We start from the raw sequence: 24,277 nt of genomic DNA on the forward strand, positions 1-24,277 counted from the left end.
GAATATTCTCGTCGTAAAGTATTTTTTGCGGGGGGGGGGGGATTGGAAATATGGTTTGAAGTTGATGGAAAATGAAAATGATCATTCATGTCATCAGGACACGTATCCACAGCAACGTCAGGTCATGTAGAGGTCCACTGTATCCACAGCAACATCAGGACACATGTTGGACAATTTGCTGAATGTATTTTGAGAAATGAAGAGCAGATTCTGTAACTAGCCATTATATATTAACTAAAATTATCATTGTGGGTGTGACTTTCTTTGCTTGCTTTTGACTGCATCATTACAAAGCTATTAACAAAAAAGTGCTAGATCAGTCGCATGTATCTCAAAGTAAATTAAATGATTAATCTTTGATCTAAGAATGTTCTTGACAATTACTATTGTGGTCGATGCATTATCCTGAAATTGCCCTTGACAAAGATAAAGCTGGGAATTGTTAAATGTGGTTGAGCTGAAGAGTTTGTATTTATGTGAGAAGCTAGTATTTTATAAAGTAAGCTGATTTCATGACCTGCTTTTAAATGTTCATGGTCCAGTGAACCTAGTTTATTGTACCGTACAGTAGAGCTTTAATCTCAAATAGATGATTTTACAATGTTTGAGGCTACATATCTTGCTGCTGTCTAAGCTTAGAATGTACAATAGATCTATGATGATGAATACGCACATAATCTACCAGTAATTAGGAATGAAATGTGCCTTCTGGATACAGGGTGCACTTACTGCAAACGTAATCTTTACGTGCTTTCTCCCGCCCCGCAGACTGGAGCTGCTGCTCATCACAACTCCATTTAAAAGTCTTAATTATTCTCACAAACAGGGTTAGTTAATAAAACAGTACGTCCCAAGTATATTAAAATGCAATGGAATTTCAATTTTCACCATCCCACCATAAAACATAGGAACTAATTAGCCTATTCAGCCAATATAGTTTGCTCCACCGTTCCGTCATGGCTGATTTATTGTCCTTCTCAACACCATTGTCTTGCCTCCCCACCCCGGAACCATTGACACTCTTAATAATCCTATCAGCTTCTGCTTTAAATATACCCAATGATTTGTCCTCCACATCCATCTGTAGCAATGAATTCCACAAATTCACCACCTTCTGGCTAAAGAAATTCCTCTTCAACCCTATTCTAAAGGGACATCTATCTATTCGAAGGCAGTGCCATCTGGTCGGAAACTCCCACACTATAGAGAACATCCACTCTTATCTCGTCCTCTCAATATTGTATAGGTTTCAGTGATACTCCCCCCTCCCCAGCCCTCAAACTCCAGGCCCAGAGCCATCAAATGCTTCTCAGATATTAACCCTTTCATTCTTGTGCGCCTCCTCTAAATCTCTCTGATGCCAGCTCATCTTAGATAAGGGCCAAAAGTTTGTAATCTGTTTGTGGAATCCCCTTTCCGTTAATGCAAGAAACTGATGTACAGACGCAAGGAAATTAAAAATATTAGAGCGGAAGTCGGGATGCTGTGGCGCAGAGACGGACCCTGTGTTTCTGTGCTAGTCTGATCCACCTGCACCCAAACTATGGCCCTCCATACCCCTCTCAAACAGGTACCTATCTGAACTTAAACATTACAATTGGACCTGTACCTCCTGCTTCCAGTGGCAGCTTGTTCCATACCTCCATCTCCCTCTGAGTGAAGAAGTTCCCCTTGTATATTCTGTGGTTCAATTTATTTTCTTCTGCGGCCTTTTTTTTTAGGCGTATCGGAGTTAGATTCCTACATCTTAAGATAGTAACATCTACACTACAACCTGCCTTGTAACTCCTCTACTAGGTTACAGCAAGGTAGTTGGATTTGGAACTGTCATCTACACTTGCGGGGCTATTAATTACAAAAGAGCAGGCCTAGATCACTCAGCCCTTTCAACCCCGTCCTGTCATTAAATATGAATGTGGTTGATCCTCTATCTCAGTGAGTTTGTCATAATCTCCCATAAGTGGGAGTTTCTGTACATAGAGCATAGAACAGAACAGGCCTTTGGCCCACGATGCTGTGCTGATCTTTTATCCAACTCGAAGATGAATCTATCTCTTCTCTCTCAGATAACCCTCCATTTTTCTATCATCCGTGTGCCTATCTAAGCAATTCTTGAATACCCCTAATGTTTCTGACTCTACCATGACTTTCGGCAGTGTGTTCCATTCACCCACCATTCCCTGTCTGACAAATGTGCCTCTGCTGTCACCCCCCTATAATTTCCTCCAGTATCCTTACAATTAGGCTCCCCTGTATAGGCCATTTCCACCCTGGCTGTCCACTCAATCTACACCCTAATTATCTTGTACACCTCTTTCAAATCATTCTCATCCTCCTTTGCTCCAAAGAGAAAAGCCCTAACTCGCTCTGCCTACCTTCATATGACACACTCTCTAGTCCAGGCAGCACCCTGGTAAATCTCCTCTGCACCCTCTCTAAAGCTTCCACATCCCTCCTATAATGAGGCATCCAGAAAGGAGCATGATATTCTAAATGTCTCTGGGATGTCTTTGTCGACCAGAAACCTTGCAAGAGGTTCTATCTAATCTGACCTGTGGTTGTATGGTTGTGCAATTGAGTCATTTTAAAATTTATTAATGGGATAGAAGTACTATGCTTGATTATACATTCATGTAACCAGGGATGATCCTTTTTTTAGTGCAATTCAACCTGTGAAATAATAAGTGCACGTTAAGCCAGGAAGTATTTGGATATTTATTTATTTTTTACATTTTTTTATTGAGTTTAATATATTGTCTTCAGCAAATTATGAATGAAATGCATAAAATGATACTGCTTATAATCAATAAAAGGATTTCCAAGGAAATAAGTTTGTTTTGTGTGTCTTTAATTCAATGTCTCTCAGATTTGACATGTCTGGAGTGTTAAGGGAACCCTGAATCGAGCTAGGTATTGCCTCGGTGGTTTCAGTCAGCGGACACCTTGTAAGTACAGATATCTAATCAGCCAATCACTTGGCAGCAACTCCATACATAAAAGCATGCTGAGATGGCCAAGAGGTTCAGTTGTTCAGACCAAACATCAGAATGGTGAAGAAATGTGATCGGAGTGGCTTTGCAAGGCTTTAGTACATATATGTCAAACTCAAGGCCCGCGGGCCAATTCCGGCCCACGGTGGAATTATCTTTGGCCCGCGAGATAATATCTAATTACTATTAAAGCTGGCCCCAGTAATCGAAGCGCCTATGGCGTATGATATGGCTAATGCTGAGTTTATTCAGGTACCAGGTTTTCAGGGTTTTTAGTGTTTATTCGGCAGTCTTGCTCGGCAGTCTTCTTCATAAGAAACGGAATTTGTAAAGTGAAACACTTTGTAGTTATAGCAGAGACTGAGACACATGAGAGCAGGCTGAAAAAACGGAGGCAACGAAAGCTGCGTTCGCACGCGTCCGACTGATCCGGCCCGCATGAAGCTGCATCTTGCTCAATCCGGCCCGTGACCTAAAATGAGTTTGACGCCCCTGCTTTAGTACCTGGCGGGGTGGTTTGTGTATCTAGGAAGCTCTTGAATTCCTGGGATGATCGTGCAGAACAGTCTCTAGTGTTTACAGAGAATGGTGCAAAAAAAACAAAAACAAAAAATAAGCATCCAGTGAGCGGCAGTTCTGTTGACAAAAACGCCTTGTTAATGAGAGAAGTCAGAGGGGAATGGCCTTGACTGGTTCAAGCTGACGGGAAGGCGACAGGAACTCAAATGCCCCCATGCTACAACAGTGACGTGCAGAGGAGCATTTCTGAACACACAAGTCGAATCGGGAAGTGAATAAGCTGTGGCAGAAGACCCCTCGTTGGCCATTGAGTGTATATCAAATGGTTTGCAAGTAAATGGGGCAACTTTACGTTCTTAAACAATTTTTTAAAAAATTTAAGCAAAAGTCAATTGGCACATGGATTTGTGATCTGTGCATTGAAGTTTTACACTGAATAAAATCGGTGCAGGTTATGTACTAGTAGAAGTGTGATCAGTCAACTTGAGTAAGATGTTCACAGCTGCCGCTCATTCTCCGCAGCACAGTGGTGACTGTTCTCGAAGTACAGTTTCCTCTTGAATAGATTTCCTCCATTAAGTACAATGTCTTTCCTGTTTTTAGATGTAATATTGAATTTGTACAGATTATCTATTACAGCAGGTACTCATGAAGCACCATGCCACAATCTGGTTTTTGGTGATGGGAAATCTAACTATATATAAAACACTTTATAGCTAGCCATTAAGCAACAAAATCAAGTGACAGGTCAGCTTAGCTGCTAACGAGATGATCTTCAGATGCTGGAAATCCAAGCAACACATACAAAATGCTGGAGGATCTCAGCAGGCCAGGCAGCATCTATGGAGGAGTAAAGTACAGTGGATGTTTCAGGCTGAAACCCTTGGGTCTTGGCCCGAAACGTCAACTGTACTCTTTTTTTTCCCACCAGCAATGTGTTGGTCGGTTTAGCTTTTGGGACATCCTATTTATTAGTGTGAAATATTTCAGAAATGTTCAATATTGATGTTAACCATAAGTTAACAATCTACAGGTCAGTACTTTAAAAGGCATATATTTAGGGTGAGAAGGGGTAATTTCAGAAGGGACGTGAGGGGTAATTTTTTGTACAGTGTGGTGGGTGCCTGGGGAGGTGCCTGATACATCTAAACTTCCTTTAAAAGTCCCTAATAAGTAACTGAATGTGAGGAAAATGGAAGAATATGGACAGTATATAGGCATTTCAGTTCACTTGGTCATTTGATTACTAATTTAATTGGTTCAGTGCAGTTTTGAGGGCCGGGGGGCCTGTTCCTGTGCTGTACTTGTATATGTTCTTTGTATCCAACACAGATTATTCTGGTAATGTACTGGGAATGAACTATCCTTTTAAATGTCACATGATATACACTCAAATCTGTGACACATTTCAAGACAGCTTGTTGAACGTGCATGTCACGAGCAGTTTCCAGAAGAAAACAAATTTGGCGAATGAAAAGCGTATGCATAAGCAGCAAAACAGCGGGCCTGTTATGAATAACTTCCTAAAAAGGAAGACACTGCATTAAACAGAAGACACTAACCCTCTGTCCTTTTGCCTGTTAACGGACTCATTGGCTGAGAACAAACTTGAATTCAAGTCACCGAGAGTGCTTGACAATTTTTTTGCTATGCTGCAAACTTAATTGCATTAAGCTTTGGAATATTACCAATATTTTACAATACACACCATTCAGGTTTGATTAATCTTCTCCGGACAATTTTCTCAAAAGACTGGTTATTACATCTTCCATCATAAGTGGCTAATGTTCTTGCCAATTTTAAATCATTGTCAGAATGGCTGGAAGATATTTGTATAGCACCTTTAAATTAATAAGTTAGCAGTAACAATAATGTCATTAATTTGATATTAACATTCATAATATTGCCATTAGTCAAATTAATATTAATACTAATACTATGCTAATGCTAATTAGCATTAGTATTGTCTGTACTCTACTACTGAGTATAGTAGGTAATACTTTATTGATCCCAAAGGAAATTACGTTGTCAGAATAGTGTTCCAAGTGCGCATATAGAGAGCCTAATGGCCAAGGGTTAGAATGACTTCATATAAAGCTCTTTGGAGCAGCACAGTTGTCTTAATCTATTACTAAAAGTGCTCCTCTGTTCAGCCGATGTGGCATGTGGCGGGTGAAGAACATTGTCCAGAAACGCCAGGATTTTCAGTAGGGTCGTACGCAGTATGTCTTGTCTGTACTCCACTATTGAGTATATAAAAGTGAGGTACGCAATAGCTGACCAAAAGTTTAATCAGAGTTTTTAAAGACTGCTTCAAAGGAAGAAAGATGAGTGAGGAGATCCAGGAAAGGAATTCAAGGACTGGGATGAAGTCATAGTTGTCAATAGGGAGCAGATTAAATTTGAAGGCCAACAAGAGACTTGAAGACGTTGACTGTTTATTCCCCTCCATAGATGCTGCCTGACTTGCTGAGTTCCTCCAACACTTTGTGTGTGTTGCTGAAGATTTCCAGCATTTGCAGAAGCCCTTGTGTTTGTTTTCTGGTTGCAAATGTTTTGGTGGGCATAACAGATTGTTATTTTTATTGTTGTATCCATCCCATCCATAATGTACTGGTTAGGCACAGGAGTACATTCAGCCAGAGACTCATTCCACCGAGATGCAACACTGAGCGTCATAGGAAGTCATTTCTGCCTGTGGCCATCAAACTTTACAACTCCTCCCTCGGAGTGTCAGACACCCTGAGCCAATAGGCTGGTCCTGGACTTATTTCCACTTGGCATAATTAACTTATCATTATTTAATTATTTATGGTTTTATATTGCTATATTTCTACACTATTCTTGGTTGGTGCGACTGTAATGAAACCCAGTTTCCCTGGGGATCAATAAAGTATGTCTGTCTGTCTGATGTAAAAAAAACTGCTTTGATTTAAAAATCTAGAGCATACACTTCACCTGCATGCTAACTTTGTCTTTATTAAATTTGTATTTAGATTTAGATTCGTCTTTGGACTAAACTGAGCTTTTGATCTCACTTACCCTCTCTCATATCTGTCACCTCCTTCCATCGATATATCCCTGCCTACTAACAGTCCTACCCGAACCAGCTTGGCTCTCTGACCCTCAGTCAGGTTCCAAATCCAGGGTGAGGTAGTGAAGGCATGGCGTGAAACGCAGCAACCCTGAGGTCAGTCAGAACCAAGCAGACACTTCCATTATCTAGCTTCATTGCTTCATTAAGTTGTTATAGCCGTACCCACAATTATCAGAGACAGTTTGATTACATGTTGTGAATATTACTCGAAACAACTCTAACGACAAACATAAAAATAATTCCAGTATATGACGCCTCAAGCTGAAACATTAATTTATTTTTCTCTTTCTCACCTTCACACAAAACTGGTATTTTCTCTTTACAGTATTGATAAAGTATTTTTTTTGAAAATAATCTGTTTAAACCTGAGCCCCATTAAGATATTCTTCACAGTATTTGAAAAAAGTGACTTCCAAGCATTTTACAATGATGGATTGCACAGTCAGCCACAGAATGAAAAAGGGTTTTTAGCTACAGGAGAAAAAAGGTTTTCTTCCTTGAGTGTAGTAATACTCAATAATAGTCTGTAATCCACTGTTGAGTATATTAATACTTAGTTATAGTATTGTCTGTATCCCTTATTACAGTAATACTCAGTATTAGTATTGTCTGTACCCCTTATTGAGTACAGTAATACTTAGTAATAGTATTCCCTGTACTCCACTATTGAGTATAGTATTACTTAGTAATAGTACTGTTCATACTCTACTATTGAGTACAGTAATACTCAGTAATAGTATCGTCTGTGCTCCATTCTGAGCACATTTATTTTTCCTACATTTACACACTTAGTCCAGCGGTCGTGGAGCATATGGATCCTTCTTTGTAGAAGTCGGCGTCTTGGACCTCCAGAAGTGGTCCACAGCAGGGGTGATTGATAAGTTTGTGGCCTAAGGTAGAAGGAGATGAGTTATTAACTTCAAACTTCCTGCATTTTCACTCAAAGAGTTGAACTGCACATGCGTGTAACAAGAGCTGTATAACTCATCTCCTTCTACCTTAGACCAGGAACTTAACAATCACCCCTGCTGTGGTCCAGCTGGAGGTCTAAGATGCTCTCGTTACGTGCACGTGCAGTTCAACTCTTTGAGTGATTATGCAGAAAATTTGAAGTTAATAACTCATCTCCTAACTTAGGCCACAAACTTATCAATCACCCATCCATGGACACTTTCCGGAGGGTCAAGATCCGTATGCTCCACGACTGCTGGACTGAGGCTATGTCCACACTAGACCGGATAATTTTGAAAACGCCGGTTTTGCGTAAAAACAATAGGCGTCCACACTGTGTTTTTAAAAATATCTCTATCCACATTGAAATGGAGATTTTGGCGAATCTCCTCCTCCTGCACATGTGCAGGACACATCTACCGAAAACAAGCGACATGTTTGGTGTCGAATCTCACCGTAAAAGTGCGCGTTTGTGTAGTTACAGACTAGAAAAACTTAAAATGACGGACAGCTGTTGGCTTTCGCGCAGGAGAACTTAAAAGTTAAAAAAAAACAAATACTGGAGCGTAAGGAGGCAACCGACAGGGAGTTCACAGACAGATTGACCCGGCTGACGACCAGCATTGAAAAACTAAGTAACTCTGTTGCATTAGTAAAGCACCTTGTTAAATGTATAAAATATCTCTGCATCAGTGTTATCTTGTACAATGTTACATTAGGCTGTTACACATCTATTGTCAGAGAAGTACTTGCATAAATAGGTAAACCACCTTCATACGAGCAAGGACAGAAAACACGGCAAAGTGAGTATACTTATTTATTCAGTAAGTTATGGGTCAAAGTATTTGGTGAGTACATTTCTAACTCTTCTGGCTTCAGTCTTGTTGCCATCTGTTCTGAAATTGTTAGGTTGCGTTCAAGAAAACAATGAAATAGTGCGCTGCCGCCTGACAGCGTTTTCAGATTTCTCCGGTTACCCCGACCACACTGATCCAGCCAATCCAGCGTTTTCAAAAATACCCACTTTGAAGAGCGTTTCTGAAAAGCTCCGGTTTCGGGGGGGGGGGGGCGACGAAAAGGCCATTTTAGTGTGGACGAAGGGTAAAAACGAAGAGACAATGCTTCGGTTACGGATTTATTCGATGTAGTGTGGACGTAGCCCAAGTGTGTACATGTAGGAGGGGACTATGTAGGAAAAATAAATGTGCTAAGTTTTTGAAAATTGACTCCTTCTATCTTAGGTCACCCCTCGTATGCCTACAGGGAGCAATAATATGGCAATTTGGTAAAACTAGTGGTGCACACATTTTTAAAGTTAATTCTGGCCAGTGCATCTAATTTTGGCTATTTCTTTAAATGAATAGACATAGAATAGTACAATACAGGCCCTTTGGTCCACAACATTGTGCTGACTTTTAACCTACTCCAAAAGATTTTCCGAGGATCATCACCTTATCATGGTGGAAAGGCTTGTGTGTTTCTGTGATTCTGGGAGAGATCCCATTTGGGATTTAGCCATCTGGCACTCAGCTCCTGCTAGGGTTGCCTACGGCGAGGCCAAGGGGAAGGTTCCAGACAAAGAACAATCCAACCAAGACTTCAGAGGCGGAGCTGACAGAGATGACGACATTGCACAACGGCACTGAACGCAGAGGGAGCCTGCAGCACTGACAGGTCCCCCGTTGTCTTGCATTCCATGCCACTGGACCCTGACCTTGATCTGTCAAAGACCGTGGGGAGGCTGCCTGTGCATCAGCCTCCCCACGTTAAACAAAATCACCCACCAGCGTTCTCCATTAATGGAATCCCCTAACATTAATGTGTCGATCCCGGATTGGACTCGACAGCCTCCTGAGAGCCCAACAATAGTCAACCTTTTAGGAAGTGGCACAGTACTGTAGTGGCTAGCACTCTTTATGGTACCAGCAACCTGGGTTCAATTCCTGCTGCTGCCTGTAAGGACTCTGTTCGTTCTCCCCGTGACTGCGTGGATTTCTTCTGGGTGTTCCAGTTTCCTCCCACAGTCCAAAGATGTATGGGTTGGTAGGTGAATTGGTCATTGTAAATTGTCCCGTGATTAGGCTAGCAATAAATTATGGGGATTGCTGGGTGGTGTGCCTCAAAGGCCTATCCATGCTGTACCTCAATAAATAAACATCACGGAGTCCTGACAAAGGGTCTCGGCCCAAAACATTGACAGTGCTTCTCCCTATAAATGCTGCCTGGCCTGCTGTGTTCCACCAGCATTTTGTGTGTGTTGCTTGAATTTCCAGCATCTGCAGATTTCCTCGTGTTTGCTTTTCAAACATACATCATACTCGACTCGACTGATCGCAATACTACTACTCCTTCAAGGTCAATCTAACTCTTCCCTACCACATAGCCCTCCATTTTCCTTTCATTCATGTGCCTCACAAGTTTTTCCTCTCAGTTTATGACTAAAATCTCTGGTACTCCATGCATTCCCAGATATATACTGGCAAAACTAAACACTTCTGCATTCATAAACTTGAGAGTGAGTTTTAGAAAGCAGGTCAGAGAGGCCTTATTGATGGCTCTACCATCTTCTGGATGCTGTTGCTGGGCTGTCTGAGAAGGCATTTGAAAAAGCTTTCAGCCAGATATATGGTATATTCTCTCTGAAGCTTAATGTTCCCTGTAACAGAACCATAATCACTCCGTAATTTCCCTCAGGTAACACAGATTATTGGTTCAGAAAATGAGACCTCACAGTCCTTCTGGATGGTAAACAACAGCTGAGGCCACAGAGACTGCTGTGACATGAAGACAGGTCCCTCTGCAACAAGGAATTTATGAATTAGTCTGAATGAATTCTATTTGCTATGAAATATGGGAGTTGAATATTAAGGTGGCTCGCAGCGCCACAGACTATTGCTGTGATCTCACCATCTGGGTTCAGATTTCCAATAACTGTGCAGAGAGATTGATTAATCTGTTGTTTTATGTCTTCAGAGTACAGGTAATGCATTCATAAAATAATGCTGAAGAATCAAATCTTTCGGTTGTTATGATATTCACAACACTCTGTATAAGTGGCAGACATCAACGTCTTGTTCAATTGGATTAGATTCCCCAAATTTGATTGAGCAGATCAGAAAAGAGTGAACACAAAATATAAATTAAAAAGAGCAATCTGTTTATGAAGGAGCAGTGCCAAAATAAGATAGCATCATTATTATCTTGCTGCCCAACCTTCACGAGGAAGTCTTCCATTATCATGCACTTTGGAATCTGATAGTTTTATCAGTTTTGTGATCTCACTTCCCACATTAACAGTGACACCACTCTGAATAATCTTCTACACCAGGGGTTTACAAACTTTTTTTATACCATCGACCAATGCAATTAAGCAAGGAATCTGTTTAGGAACCTCAGTTCTACATTATCAACCATGGACTAGCTTGTAGGTAGACTTTGGCCTCCTTTCAAGAACATCACTAGAGTCTAGGAGCCCCCAGGTTCTCATTTGCTTTTTGTTTAAAGTTTTGGCACCATTGGCATTCTACCTTAATGCACCATGTCATGACCTATGCATTAGCCTGGAGGATGTGGAATCAATATGGGTAGAGCTGCATAACACTAAGGGGCAGAAAACGCTGGTGGGAGTTGTGTACAGGCCACCTAACAGTAGTAGTGAGGTTGGGGATGGCATTAAACAGGAAATTAGAAATGCATGCAATAAAGGAACAGTAGTTATAATGGGTGACTTCAATCTACATATAGATTGGGTGAACCAAATTTGTAAGGGTGCTGAGGAAGAGGATTTCTTGGAATGTATGCGGGATGGTTTTCTGAACCAACATGCCGAGGAACCAACTGGAGAGCAGGCCATTCTAGATTGGGTATTGAGCAATGAGGAAGGGTTAGTTAGCAATCTTGTCGTGCGAGGCCCCTTGGGTAAGAGTGACCATAATATGGTGGAATTCTTCATTAAGATGGAGAGTGACATAGTTAATTCAGAAACAAAGGTTCTGCACTTAAAGAAGGGTAACTTTGAAGGTATGAGACGTGAATTAGCTAAGATAGACTGGCAAATGATACTTAAAGGGTTGACGGTGGATATGCAATGGCAAGCATTTAAAGTTTGCATGGATGAACTAGAACAATTGTTCATCCCAGTTTGGCAAAAGAATAAACCAGGGAAGGTAGTGCGCCCGTGGCTGACAAGGGAAATTAGGGATAGTATCAAGTCCAAAGAAGAAACATATAAATTAGCAAAAAAAAAAGCGGCACCCCTGAGGAATGGGAGAAATTCAGAGTCCAGCAGAGGAGGGCAAAGGGCTTAATTAGGAAAGGGAAAAAAGATTATGAGAGAAAGCTGGCAGGGAACATAAAAACTGACTGTAAAAGCTTTTATAGATATGTGAAAAGAAAAAGATTGGTCAAGACAAATGTAGGTCCCTTACAGTCAGAAACAGGTGAATTGATCATAGGGAACAAGGACATGGCAGACCAATTGAATAACTACTTTGGTTCTGTCTTCACTAAGGAGGACATAAATAATCTTCCGGAAATAGTAGGGGACTGAGGGTCTAGTGAGATGGAGGAACTGAGGGAAATACATGTTAGTAGGGAAGTGGTGTTAGGTAAATTGAAGGGATTAAAGGCAGATAAATCCCCAGGGCCAGATGGTCTGCATCCCAGAGTGCTTAAGGAAGTAGCCCAAGAAATAGTGGATGCATTAGTGATAATTTTTCAAAACTCCTTAGATTCTGGATTAGTTCCTGAGGATTGGAGGGTGGCTAATGTAACCCCACTTTTTAAAAAAGGAGGGAGAGAAAAACCGGGGAATTATAGACCGGTTAGTCTGACATCGGTGGTGGGGAAAGTGCTAGAGTTGGTTATCAAAGATGTGATAACAGCACATTTGGAAAGAGGTGAAATCATCAGACAAAGTCAGCATGGATTTGTGAAAGGAAAATCATGTCTGACGAATCTTATAGAATTTTTTGAAGATGTAACTAGTAGAGTAGATAGTGGAGAGCCAGTGGATGTGGTATATTTAGATTTTCAAAAGGCTTTTGACAAGGTCCCACACAGGAGATTAGTGTGCAAACTTAAAGCACACGGTACTGGGGGTATGGTATTGATGTGGATAGAGAATTGGTTGGCAGACAGGAAACAAAGAGTGGGAGTAAACGGGACCTTTTCAGAATGGCAGGCAGTGACTAGTGGGGTACCGCAAGGCTCAGTGCTGGGACCCCAATTGTTTACAATATATATTAATGATTTAGACAAGGGAATTAAATGCAGCATCTCCAAGTTTGCGGATGACACGAAGCTGGGTGGCAGTGTTAGCTGTGAGGAGGATGCTAAGAGGATGCAGGGTGACTTGGATAGGTTAGGTAAGTGGGCAAATTCATGGCAGATGCAATTTAATGTGGATAAATGTGAGGTTATCCACTTTGGTTGCAAGAACAGGAAAACAGATTATTATCTGAACGGTGGCCGATTAGGAAAAGGGGAGGTGCAACGAGGCCTGGGTGTCATTGTACACCAGTCATTGAAGGTGGGCATGCAGGTACAGCAGGTGGTGAAAAAGGCAAATGGTATGTTGGCATTCATAGTAAAAGGATTTGAGTACAGGAGCAGGGAGGTTCTACTGCAGTTGTACGAGGACTTGGTGAGACTGCACCTAGAGTATTGTGTGCAGTTTTGGTCCCCTAATCTGAGGAAAGACATTCTTGCCATAGAGGGAGTACAAAGAAGGTTCAGCAGATTGATTCCTGGGATGGCAGGACTTTCATATGAAGAAAGATTGGATTGATTAGGCTTATACTCACTGGAATTTAGAAGACTGAGGGGGGATCTTATTGAAACGTATAAAATTCTAAAGGGATTGGACAGGCTAGATGCAGGAAGATTGTTTCCGATGTTGGGGAAGTCCAGAACAAGGGGTCACAGTTTAAGGATAAAGGGGAAGCCTTTTAGGACCGAGATGAGGAAAAACTTCTTCACACAGAGAGTGGTGAATCTGTGGAATTCTCTGCCACAGGAAACAGTTGAGGCCGGTTCATTGGCTATATTTAAGAGGAAGTTAGATATGGCCCTTGTGGCTAAAGGGATCAGGGGGTATGGAGAGAAAGCAGGTACAGGGTTCTGAGTTGGATGATCAGCCATGATCATACTGAATGGTGGTGCAGGCTTGAAGGGCCGAATGGCCTACTCCTGCACTTATTTTCTATGTTTCTATGAATAGTCCATTCCTATGGTCTACTTTCCTCTTCTATCAAACTCTTTCTTCTCCAGCCCTTTACATTTGCCATCTTTTCTACCTTCCAGCTTCTCACTTCATACCCCCTCCTCCACCCACCTGCCTTCACCTATCACCACCTTGCTTGTCTTCCTTCCCCTCCCCCCACCTCCTTATTCTGGCATCATCCCCCTTCGTTTCCAGTGCCAATGAAAGGTCCTGGTCCGAAATATCGACTGTTTATTCATTTCTTTAGATGCTGCCTGACCTGCTGAGTTCCTCCAGCATGCTGTGTGTATTGTTCTGGATTTCCAGCATCTGCAGTGCCTTTTGTGTTTCTGTTTGCAAGACAAGTTTTTCTCTATATCTCAGAACATGTGACATAACAAACCAATTCCAGTTCCATTTCTGGGCCTCGCTCTTCACCGCCTGCCACAGACCTCTCCACTGCAGCTGGGCAGTTGTTCTCTAGAGTGCCACTGGCTGGCAAGAAATTTGAACTGGACCGATTTTGAATGAATGGATTCCTTGCTCTTGGTTACAGTTATAAAAGCTGGTCCTGACCTTGTCTCGCTACAGCGACCACATACTCCTTAATGACTGTTCCAGCTGCTGATGGATTTGTCAGGAGTTGCAGTGGATTTGTAACTAGGAGTAACACACACAAAATACTCAGCATTTTGCGCCCGTCTGCAGAATTTCTTCAAACTAGGAGTGCCAGGCACTGGGCAGCATCCTGAGCTCCAGTCCCACAACTTTGTCAGACTTCTATAGATGCACAGTAGCGAGCACCCTGACGATCGAGCATACCATGAACTGATATGGAAACAACAATGCCCAAGAATAGAAAAGACTACAAAAAAGTAGTGGACACAGCCCAGTCCATCACAGTAAAAGCCCTCCCCACCATTGAGCACATCTACAAAGACCGCTGCCACAGGAAAGCAGCATCTATCATCCAGGACTCAAATCATTGAAGCCATGCTTTTTCTCGGTTCGTCCACAGGGAAGGAGGTACAGGAGCTTTCGGTCCCACTCCAACAGCTTCAGGAACTGTTATCACCCCACTGTTGGGCTCCTGAACCAGCAAAGATGACTTGCCTTGACACTGAACTGATTCCATAGTTATGGAAAACCAGAAAATCTCCATTTGCAGTCCATAGCTTTTAAGGACCCTGCAACTCATATTTTTTTTTGTATTTTTGACAGTTTGTCTTCTTTTGCACATAGGTTATTACTCCCTCTTTGAGTGTAGTTTTTCATTGTTCCATTGTATTTTTGTACCTACTGTGAATGCCCACAAGAAAATGAATCTCAGGGTACTTTGGGAATTAATTTACTTTGAACACTTCAGCAGAACTCTTGGGTTGTCAGGGATTCGAGAAATTGAAGCTACTTAGAAAGGAGTCCTTTCCTTTAAGCAAATGCTAACATGCCCTATGATCTTGGTCACCTCTATCATATGACATGGCACATAATGATGAAGAAGATGCCCTATGCATCTGAAGTAGACACTAATTTAAGAGAAATGAAACTACTAGCAAAAGCATTTGGACCAGTGCCATTTGCAGGATATTCCATCCCGGAACAGTCTGTGTAATATAATGTAGCTTTTAATGTAAACTAATATGTTGAAGTCTTAGCAGATTCCCTTATGATCTGCCAAAAGTTCATTCTCTTGAAGTATTCTTTGACACCTACTTCCTTCCATCATGGAGAGAATCTAGAGCAATATTCTGCTAAACGGGAACAGTCACGATGTTGTAACTATTTTTTTTACATTTTATGGTTTGCATCTAGGTTCCAACACTGTAGTGGTTAACGTGCACAATTACAGCTCAGGACATCAGAGTTCAATTCCATCGCTGTCTATCAGGAGTTTGTGTGTTTTTCCTGTGACTGTGTGGGTTTCCTCTGGGTGCATCGTCCAATGACGTACCGGTTGGTTGGTTAACTGGCCATTGAAATGTTTCCTGTGATTAGGCTAGGGTTAGATATGTGGGTTGCTGGACATTGTGGCTCATTGGGTCAAAAAGACCCGTTCTGCACTGTATCTCTAAACTCAGTACTGTGCAAAAGTCTTAGAGAGAGGGAGAGAGTGGGGTGGGGGGAAGAGAGAGAGAGAGAATGAACAAACACTAGGGTGCCTAAGACTCTTTCATAGTACTGTGTTTGTCAATGCGGAGCGGAGATTGAGTTCGGAAATCTGATGGGAGCAAAGGATTTTGGGAATGGCACGAATGGAGAACTGCAGGAGAGGTGTGAGGCAGGTGGCAGAGAAGGAGACCTGGGGCAGTGGGGTGGTGCAGATACGGATACACCCAGCCCTAAGATACCAGGCAACGTCTTTTGATTCCAAACAACTGGTTTATTGATCATTACAGAATGTCTCTCTGGTGCTTCCCATTCCCTCCCTCCTCCCTTCTCCTTTTCTCAACCATGATTCCCATCTCCCTGTTCCCTTCCCACTCTCAGACCCATATCAGAATCAGCTTTATCATCACTCACATATGTCATGAAATTTGTGGGTTTTTTTGCTGCAGCAGTACAGTGTGATACATAAAATTACTGCAGTACTGTGTAATAGTCTTAGGCAGCCTAGCTATATATATGTGCCCAAGACTTTTGCACAGTACTGTAAACAAATAAATCACCTGTGAATGAAGAAATGGTCATAGTATGGCAGTATGATTAATTATTTAATCTTTTGTCTCCTGTTTGCTCCACACCACAGATACAAAAGAGGAATTACAATTGTTTTAACACAGATCGACTGTAGTCCTCAATGGGTGAGATTTGTCTAGTCTACATTGCTAGTTTTGTGTATTCACTTAACATTGATGCAAATTCACAAGCACGATTATCAGTGTAATCAGTTCTATCTTGGTCATTCAACTGATTGAACCTGTCTTACCGTTCCATTAGATCATGTTTAATCTACTTAATTCTTTCTATCAGCCTTAGGCCCATTATCCTTAACACCCTGTTTGACAAATGTTGATCTTGATTTTGAAGTTTTCTGTTGACCGAGTCTCTGGCGACTTCATTCATCTTCATTGGGGAAAGATTAGGATTCCTCTTCACATCCGTGTCTCCTCTGGAGGATTGCTCATAAAGTCATGGATGGCCTGGTGCAAGGGCAGCCACTTGCTGATAGATGCTCTTAATGCCATGATCCAGCTAGAGAGAAAAAGGCAAATAATAATTTTCTTTCTCTTTATTTCTGCAGTAACCTCTCTGTAGCAGGTTTTCAAATGTTATTGTGGTAAACTATGTATACCTGTCTGGACATGCCCCCCTGCTGACTGCTCCTGTGGCTCCTCCCACAGACCCCTGTATAAAGGCGATTGGAGGCACTGCTGCTCCCTCAGTCTCCGAGATGTCGTGGTCCCTTTTGCTGCTAATAAAAGCCTATCGTTCACCTCCCGTCTCCGAGAGTTACTGATGGTGCATCAATTATGTCAAAGAGTCATACACTCATAGAACACTGCAGCACAGAAACAGGCCCTTTGGCCCATCTAATCCATGCTGATTTATTAGCCTGCCTAGTTCCATCAACCTGCACCTGGACCATAGCCCTCCATTCACCTCCCATCCACATACCTATACAAATTTCTCTTAAATGTTGAAATCCAACCCCCATCCTTCTGGCAGCTTGCTCCACACTCTCTTCACCCTCTGAGTGGAATAGTTTCCCCTCATGTTCTCCTTAAATATTTCTCCTTTCACCCTTAACTCATGACCTCTAGTTCTAGTCTCACCCAACCTCAATGCAAAAGCCTGCTTGTATTTACCCTATCTATACCCCTCTTACTTTTGTATACCTCTATCAAATCTCCCCTCATTCTTCTACACCATGGGGAATAAAATCCTAACCCTATTCAGACTTTCCCTATAACTCAGGTCCTCAAGTCCTGGCAACATCCCCGTCAATTTTCTCTGCACTCCTTCAATCTTATTGATATCTTTCCTGTAGGTAAGAGACCGGAATGGTACCCAATACTCCAAATTAGGTCTCATGAATGTCTTATAAAAACTTCAATATAACAACCCGACTCCTGTACTCACTACGTTGATTTTTGAAGGCCAAAATGCCAAAAGCTTTCTTTACAATCCTCCCGCTCACCATGAAGGACCTACCCCGGCTGGTCCTCCCAGAGTGCAACACCTCACACTTGTCTGTATAAAATACCATCTGCCATTTTTCAGCACGTTGTTTTCCAACTAGTCCAGATCCCAAGGCAAGCTCTGATAATCTTTCTCAATGTTTTCTTCAGGAAGATGCCTTACTCTACAGATCCCACACATACAGTGCTATTGGAATTATCTGAATTCAATTCTGTATTAACTTTCAAACCACTTATAACCATATAACCATGTAACAATTATAGCATGGAAACAAACCATCTTGGCCCTTCTGGTCTGTGCCGAATGCTTACTCTCACCTAGTCCCACCGACCTGCACTCAGCCCATAACCCTCCATTCCTTTCCTGTCCATATACCTATCCAATTTTACTCTAAATGACAAAATTGAACCTGCCTCTACCACTTCTACTGGAAGCTCGTTCCACACAGCTACCACTCTCTGAGTAAAGAAATTCCCCCTCGTGTTACCCCTAAACTTTTGCCCCCTAACTCTCAATTCATGTCCTCTTGTTTGAATCTCCCTTACTCTCAATGGAAAAAGCCTATCCACGTCAACTCTATCTATCCCCCTCATAATTTTAAATACCTCTATCAAGTCCCCCCTCAACCTTCTACGCTCCAAAGAATAAAGACCTAACTTGTTCAACCTTTCTCTGTAACTTAGGTGCGGAAACCCAGGTAACATTCTAGTAAATCTCCTCTGTACTCTCCCTATTTTGTTGACATCTTTCCTATAATTCGGTGATCAAAACTGTACACAATACTCCAAATTTGGCCTCACCAGTGCCTTGTACAATTTTAACATTACATCCCAACTCCTATACTCAATGCTCTGATTTATAAAGGCCAGCATACCAAAAACTTTCTTCACCACCCTATCCACATGAGATTCCACCTTCAGGGAACTATGCACTATTATTCCTAGATCACTTTATTCTACTGCATTCTTCAATGCCCTACTTTATCAGGTCTATTAGAGAATTATAATCAAGTGATCTCATAAAGGATTGTAAAGTAGTGATGGTTTTCAGTAAGCTTTTAGTGGTCTCATAAACACTTAACACAGGTAAAACATTAATGTTAAAACTTGTGGTGTAGCAGGATTGCTGATGGAGTATACTCCACCTACCGCTGGTTGTCAGCTGAGTTATCTGCACACAGATAGAAAGTTTTAAACTCTTCAGAAGGTGGCTTGGCTTCGATTATGGTGCGTTTGGACCCAAGGCCCTGCTCACTCACCACGTAACCCTGCAAGTAAATCCCACCTGTTGGTAAAAAAATAAATTTACTACAATTGTAATGGTGTTAACCAAAACATGATAAACTATTACATAATGGTCTTTAGAATCATTGTTATGTCCCAACAGGATCATCCCTGGCTAAATTAGTCTTGCACTTACACCTGAGTCAGAACATTGTGATAATCTGCCCCTTTAAGCACAATAATCTAACATAACATTCAGGCGTAGGTATGTGGGAATAGTTCACAGATGGAGGTGATGTCTTTTTGTGTGAGATCTTACAATGAGGGCCTGTCAGTTTTCCCAGAGTGGTGCCATTTCCTCTTTGATCTTCCTGTTTGTTCCCTCATACTATTAAAAGAAACAGTGGGAGTAGACTTTCCTTGTAGGCATGGAGCCTTAGGTCCCACACCATCAGCTTCAGGAACAGTTACTGTCCCTCAGCCTTAGGCTCTTGAATCAGAGTGGATAAATTCACTCACCCCAACAATGAACTGATCCCACAACTATGAGTGACACACACAAAATGCTGGAGGAACTCAGCAGGTCAGGCAGCATCTATGGAAAAAAGTACAGTCAATGTTCTGGGCTGAAACCCTTTGGCAGGACTGGAGAAAAAAAAGCTGAGGAGTAAATTTGAAAGGTGGGGGGAAGGGAGAGAGAAATGCCAGGTGACTGTACATTTTTCCTGCCTGCCCTGCTGAGTTCCTCCAGCATTTTGTGTGCGTTGCTCGGATTTCCAGCATCTGCAGACTTTCTCTTGCCCCATGATCTTCGGACAACTATAGACTCACTTCCAAGGACTCTGCAACTCATGTTTGTTTCTTCTTCCACTTTTTCCTCTCTATCTATCTATGTACAGTGCCTATAGAAAGTATTCACTCACCTTAGAAGATTTCATGTTTTATTGTTTTACGACATTGAAGCACAGTGGATTTAATTTGGCTTTTTTGATGCTGATCAACAGAAAAAGACTCTTTCGTGTCAAAGTGAAAACAGATCTCTACAAAATGATCTAAATTAATTACAAATATAAAACATAAAATAATTGATTGCATAAGTATTTACCCTTTCAAGTCAATACTTAGTAGACAGTTACTACTTTTGCAGCAATTACAGCCTTGAGTCTGTGTGGATAGGTCTCTATCAACTTTGCACATCCGGACACTGCAATTTTTCCCTATTCTACTTTACAAAATTACTCAGTCTCTGTCAGATTGCATGAGGAATGTGAGTGAACAGTGCTTTTCAAGTCCAGCTACAAATTCTCAATTGTCCTGGACTCCAACTTGGCCACTCCAGGACATTAACTTTGTTGCTGTTAAGCCATTCCTGTCTATCTTTGGCTTTATGCTTGGCATCATTGTCTTGCTGGAAAACAAACCTTCTCCCAAGTTGCAATTCCCTTGCAGACTGCAAAAGGTCTTCCTCCAGGGTTTCCCTGTATTTTGCTGCATTCATTTTACCCTCTACCTTCACAAGCCTTCCGGGGCCTGCTGCAGTGAAGCATCCCCCCAGCATGATGCAGCCACCATCGTCCTTCATGGTAGGGATGGGGTATTTTTGATAAGGCTTATTCCAAACATAGCATTTAGTCTGATGGCCAAAATGTTCAATTTTGATTTCATCAGCCTGTAGAACCTTCTTCCAGCTGATATCACAGTCTCCCACGTGCCTTTTGGCAAACTCTAGCTGAGATTTCATGTGAGTTTTTTTCAATAGTGGCTACCCTTTTGCCACTCTTCCATAAAGCTGCACCCGGGCAACAGTTGTTGTATGCGCAGTGTCTCCCATCTCGGCCACTGAAGCTTATCTCCTCCAGAGCTGTCATAGGTCTCCTGGTGGCCTCTCTCACTAGCCCCCTTCTTGCACAGTCACTCAATGTCTGAGACGGCCTGCTCTAGGCAGATTTACAGCTGTAATATATTCTTTCCATTTCTTGATGATTTATTTAATTCAGTGACTTGGAAATTCCCTTGTATCCATCTCCTGACTTGCACTTTTCAATAACCTTCTTATGGAGTTGCCTGGAGTGTTCTTTTTGTCTTCATGGCGTAGCTTTTGCCAGGATACTGCCTCACCTGCTGTTGGACCTTCCAGATACAGGTGTATTTTTACTACAATCAATTAAATCACCTTGACAGCATACAAGTCTCCAAAATCAGATCTCCATTTAACTAATTATATGTATAAGATGACGAGAGGCATTGGTCGTGTGGATAGTCAGGGTCTTTTTCCCCAGGGCTGAAATGGCTTCCACAAGAGGACACAGGTTTAAGGTGCTGGGGAGCAGGGACAGAGGAGATGTCAGGGGTGAGTTTTTTACTCAGAGAGTGGTGAGTGCGTGGAATGGGCTGCCGGCAATGGTGGTGGAGGTGGATACGATAGGGACTTTTAGATAGGTACATAGAGCTTAGAAAAATAGAGGGCTATGGGGGAGCCTAGTAATTTCTAAGGTGGGGATATGTTCAGCACAACTTTGTGGGCCGAAGGGCCTGTATTGTGCTATAGGTTTTCTATGTTTCTAATTATGTGACTTCTAAGACCAATTGGCTGTACCAGTGAAGATTTGGTGTGTCGTTGACATACTAAAGGGGGGGAGGGGGTGAATACTTATGCAATTAATTTAGATCACTTTGTAGAGATCTGTTGATCAGTATCGAAAAACCCAAATTAAATCCACTGTGATTCAATGTTGTAAAACAATAAAAAAATGAAAACTTCTGAGGTGGGTGAATACTTTTTGCAAGCACTGTATATATTCAGTATGTATAGTTTTTGCACATTGGTGGTTCGTTCATTTTTGTTGGGTGCAGTTTTGCATTAACTCCATTGTATCTGTTCATATTTAATTTGAGTGCCCACAAGTAAATGAACCTCACGGTTGTGTATGGTGAATTATGTGCACTTTGTTAATAAATTTACTTCATGGTTTGAAGTATCAATGTGTTCATTTTTCTCACCATGACATTCCAAGATGGGAAACCATAGCCAGAAGGGATTTTGGTGGGATTGTGCTGATCCTTCCCGGAATCAAAAGCTCATGCAACATCTATGGTTTACTGCTGAGCTATAGGAGCCACTGACTAAGTTACAGTTTCTACAAAATTTTTTTATTAGATCAGTTGTAAAATTCCTGGCCCGTGGATCTGAAGGTCTTTTATCTTTCCAAAAACAAAGCTCAACAGATTAGTCATACAAAGGTCCCTGCAGTGAGTTACTGCGTGGATCATATCATCCAGTGATGTGCATGGTTTGCAGGATTGCACCTCAGTAAAAACCATTGAGACAGTTTTATTCATGGCCCAGGTCTCCGTGGATAGGATATGGTATAAACAAATCAGCCAAAGTATGTCAGTGTATTTTGATGAATTGTAAGAAGGGAAAACATTAACACTGTTCCAATTCTGTGCTCTCACCATATTTTACTTCTGATCAGTTCTCTTGATAAGACTTAAAGGCAGCCAGCTTCGGGACTAACGATCTGCTTTTCTACTGTCGGATTATGTTGGATTCTGACTGTTAACTCCCAATGAGGTCAGGGATCACAATGCATTGACATTCCATACAGCCCGTAGTAAACTCATAAATTGATGCCACAATCCCTTAAGCAACAGCTTCACCCTTCTAACCATTACAGTGGATCAGGGCCACAACTTGCACTTTGCAACATGCCTTAAATGAAGAAACCACCACAAAACACTGTCACAAAAAAATTCATGACATACGTGAGTGATGATAAACCTGATTCTGATACGGGTCTCTGTTGTAGACTGGGAGTGGGAAGGGGGACAGGGAGAAGGGAATCATGGTTGGGAAAAGGGGGAGGGAGAGGTAAGACATTGTATAAAGGTCAATAAACCAATTCTTTGGAATCAGATGATCTTGTCTTAGGTCTGGGTGTGTCTACGCCCACGCCACCTCCCGGCCCCTGACACTCCTTCCCTGCGACCTGTCCCACACCGCTCCTCTGGTGCTCCACCCTCATCGTTCCCAACATCCTTTGCTCCTGCCAGATTTACAAACTCACTCTCCACTCCATATTGACAAATACAGTACTGTGTAAAAATCTTAGGCACCGTTTGCCTCCAACTTCCACCCTGCTCTGAAATTTACTTGATCCATTTCTGACACCTCTTTCCCCTTGCTCATTCTCTGTGTCCATCACTGGAACCAAGTGATCTACTGACATCTTTGATAAACCTACCGATTCCCATGGCTATCTTGACTATACCTCTTCCCACCCTGTCTCCTGTAAAAATGCTATTTCCTTTTCTGAGTTCCTTCATCTCTGCTGATTCTGTTCCTAGGAGATGTCCTCCTTCTTCAAAGAATGGGGTTTCCCTTCATCCATTATTGATGCTACCCCCTCCAATAACTCCTCCATTTACTGGACATCCACGCTCACCCCTTCTTCCTGCTGCCTTAACAGGAATAGCATTCCACTTGTCCTTGCCTACCACCTCATGAGCCTCCATATCCAACACGTCATTCTCTGCACCTTCTGCTATCTTCAACATATCCTATCATCAAACAAATCTTTACCATCCCCCTCCCCTCCCATTTTCCGCAGGGATTGCTCCCTCTGTGATTTACTTGCCCATTTGTTGCTCCCCACTAATCCCCCTCCTGAAACATATCCCTGAATGCAGGAGAAATGCTACACCTGCCCATTCATTCCCCCCCCCCCCCCCACCTTCCAGGTGAGGCAAATCTTCACCTGCAAATCTGTTGGGATTGTCTATTGCGTCCAGTGCTCCCAATGTCTTTTACATTAATGAGACCCAACATAAAATGGGGGACCGCTTTGTCGAGCATCTCCGCTCCAGTGCCAGAAGCAGAATCTTCCTGTGTCAACCATTTTAATTCTTAACCCCATTCCTGTTCCAACGTGTCAGTCCATGGCTTCCTCTCCTGCCACGATGAAGCCTCTCTCAGATTGGAGGAGTAACGCATCATATTCCGTCTAAATAGCCTCCAACCTGATGACATGAATATCAATTTCTCCTGGGTGGGAAAGGTAAAGGGCAGGAGAAGAAGGAATCTGATAGGAGAGGAGAGTGGACCATAGGAGAAAGGGAAGAAGGGATAGGGGGTGAGGTGAGAAGAGGAAAGGGG

At 42.2% G+C, this 24,277-nt stretch overlaps 2 protein-coding genes across 3 annotated transcripts in view; one reads left to right on the forward strand and one right to left on the reverse strand.

Annotated features, from left to right (window-relative positions):
• The window catches only part of macir (macrophage immunometabolism regulator), a 52,884-nt gene that overhangs the window by 17,699 nt on the left and 10,908 nt on the right, over positions 1-24,277 (forward strand). The gene's annotated exons all lie outside the window — the stretch shown is intronic.
• Positions 16,202-24,277, reverse strand: part of pdzph1 (PDZ and pleckstrin homology domains 1) — a 72,632-nt gene continuing 64,556 nt past the window's right edge. For both annotated transcript variants that reach the window (XM_073068025.1, XM_073068023.1), the window contains 2 exons: positions 19,048-19,183; positions 16,202-16,951 (listed from right to left, as the gene is read on the reverse strand). In XM_073068025.1, the coding sequence (XP_072924126.1) occupies positions 16,852-16,951; positions 19,048-19,183 (236 nt within the window). In that variant the 3' untranslated portion in view covers positions 16,202-16,851. The remainder of the gene's footprint in view (positions 16,952-19,047; positions 19,184-24,277) is intronic.

Source organism: Hemitrygon akajei, chromosome 2, assembly GCF_048418815.1.
Source record: "Hemitrygon akajei chromosome 2, sHemAka1.3, whole genome shotgun sequence".
Lineage (NCBI taxonomy): Eukaryota > Metazoa > Chordata > Chondrichthyes > Myliobatiformes > Dasyatidae > Hemitrygon > Hemitrygon akajei.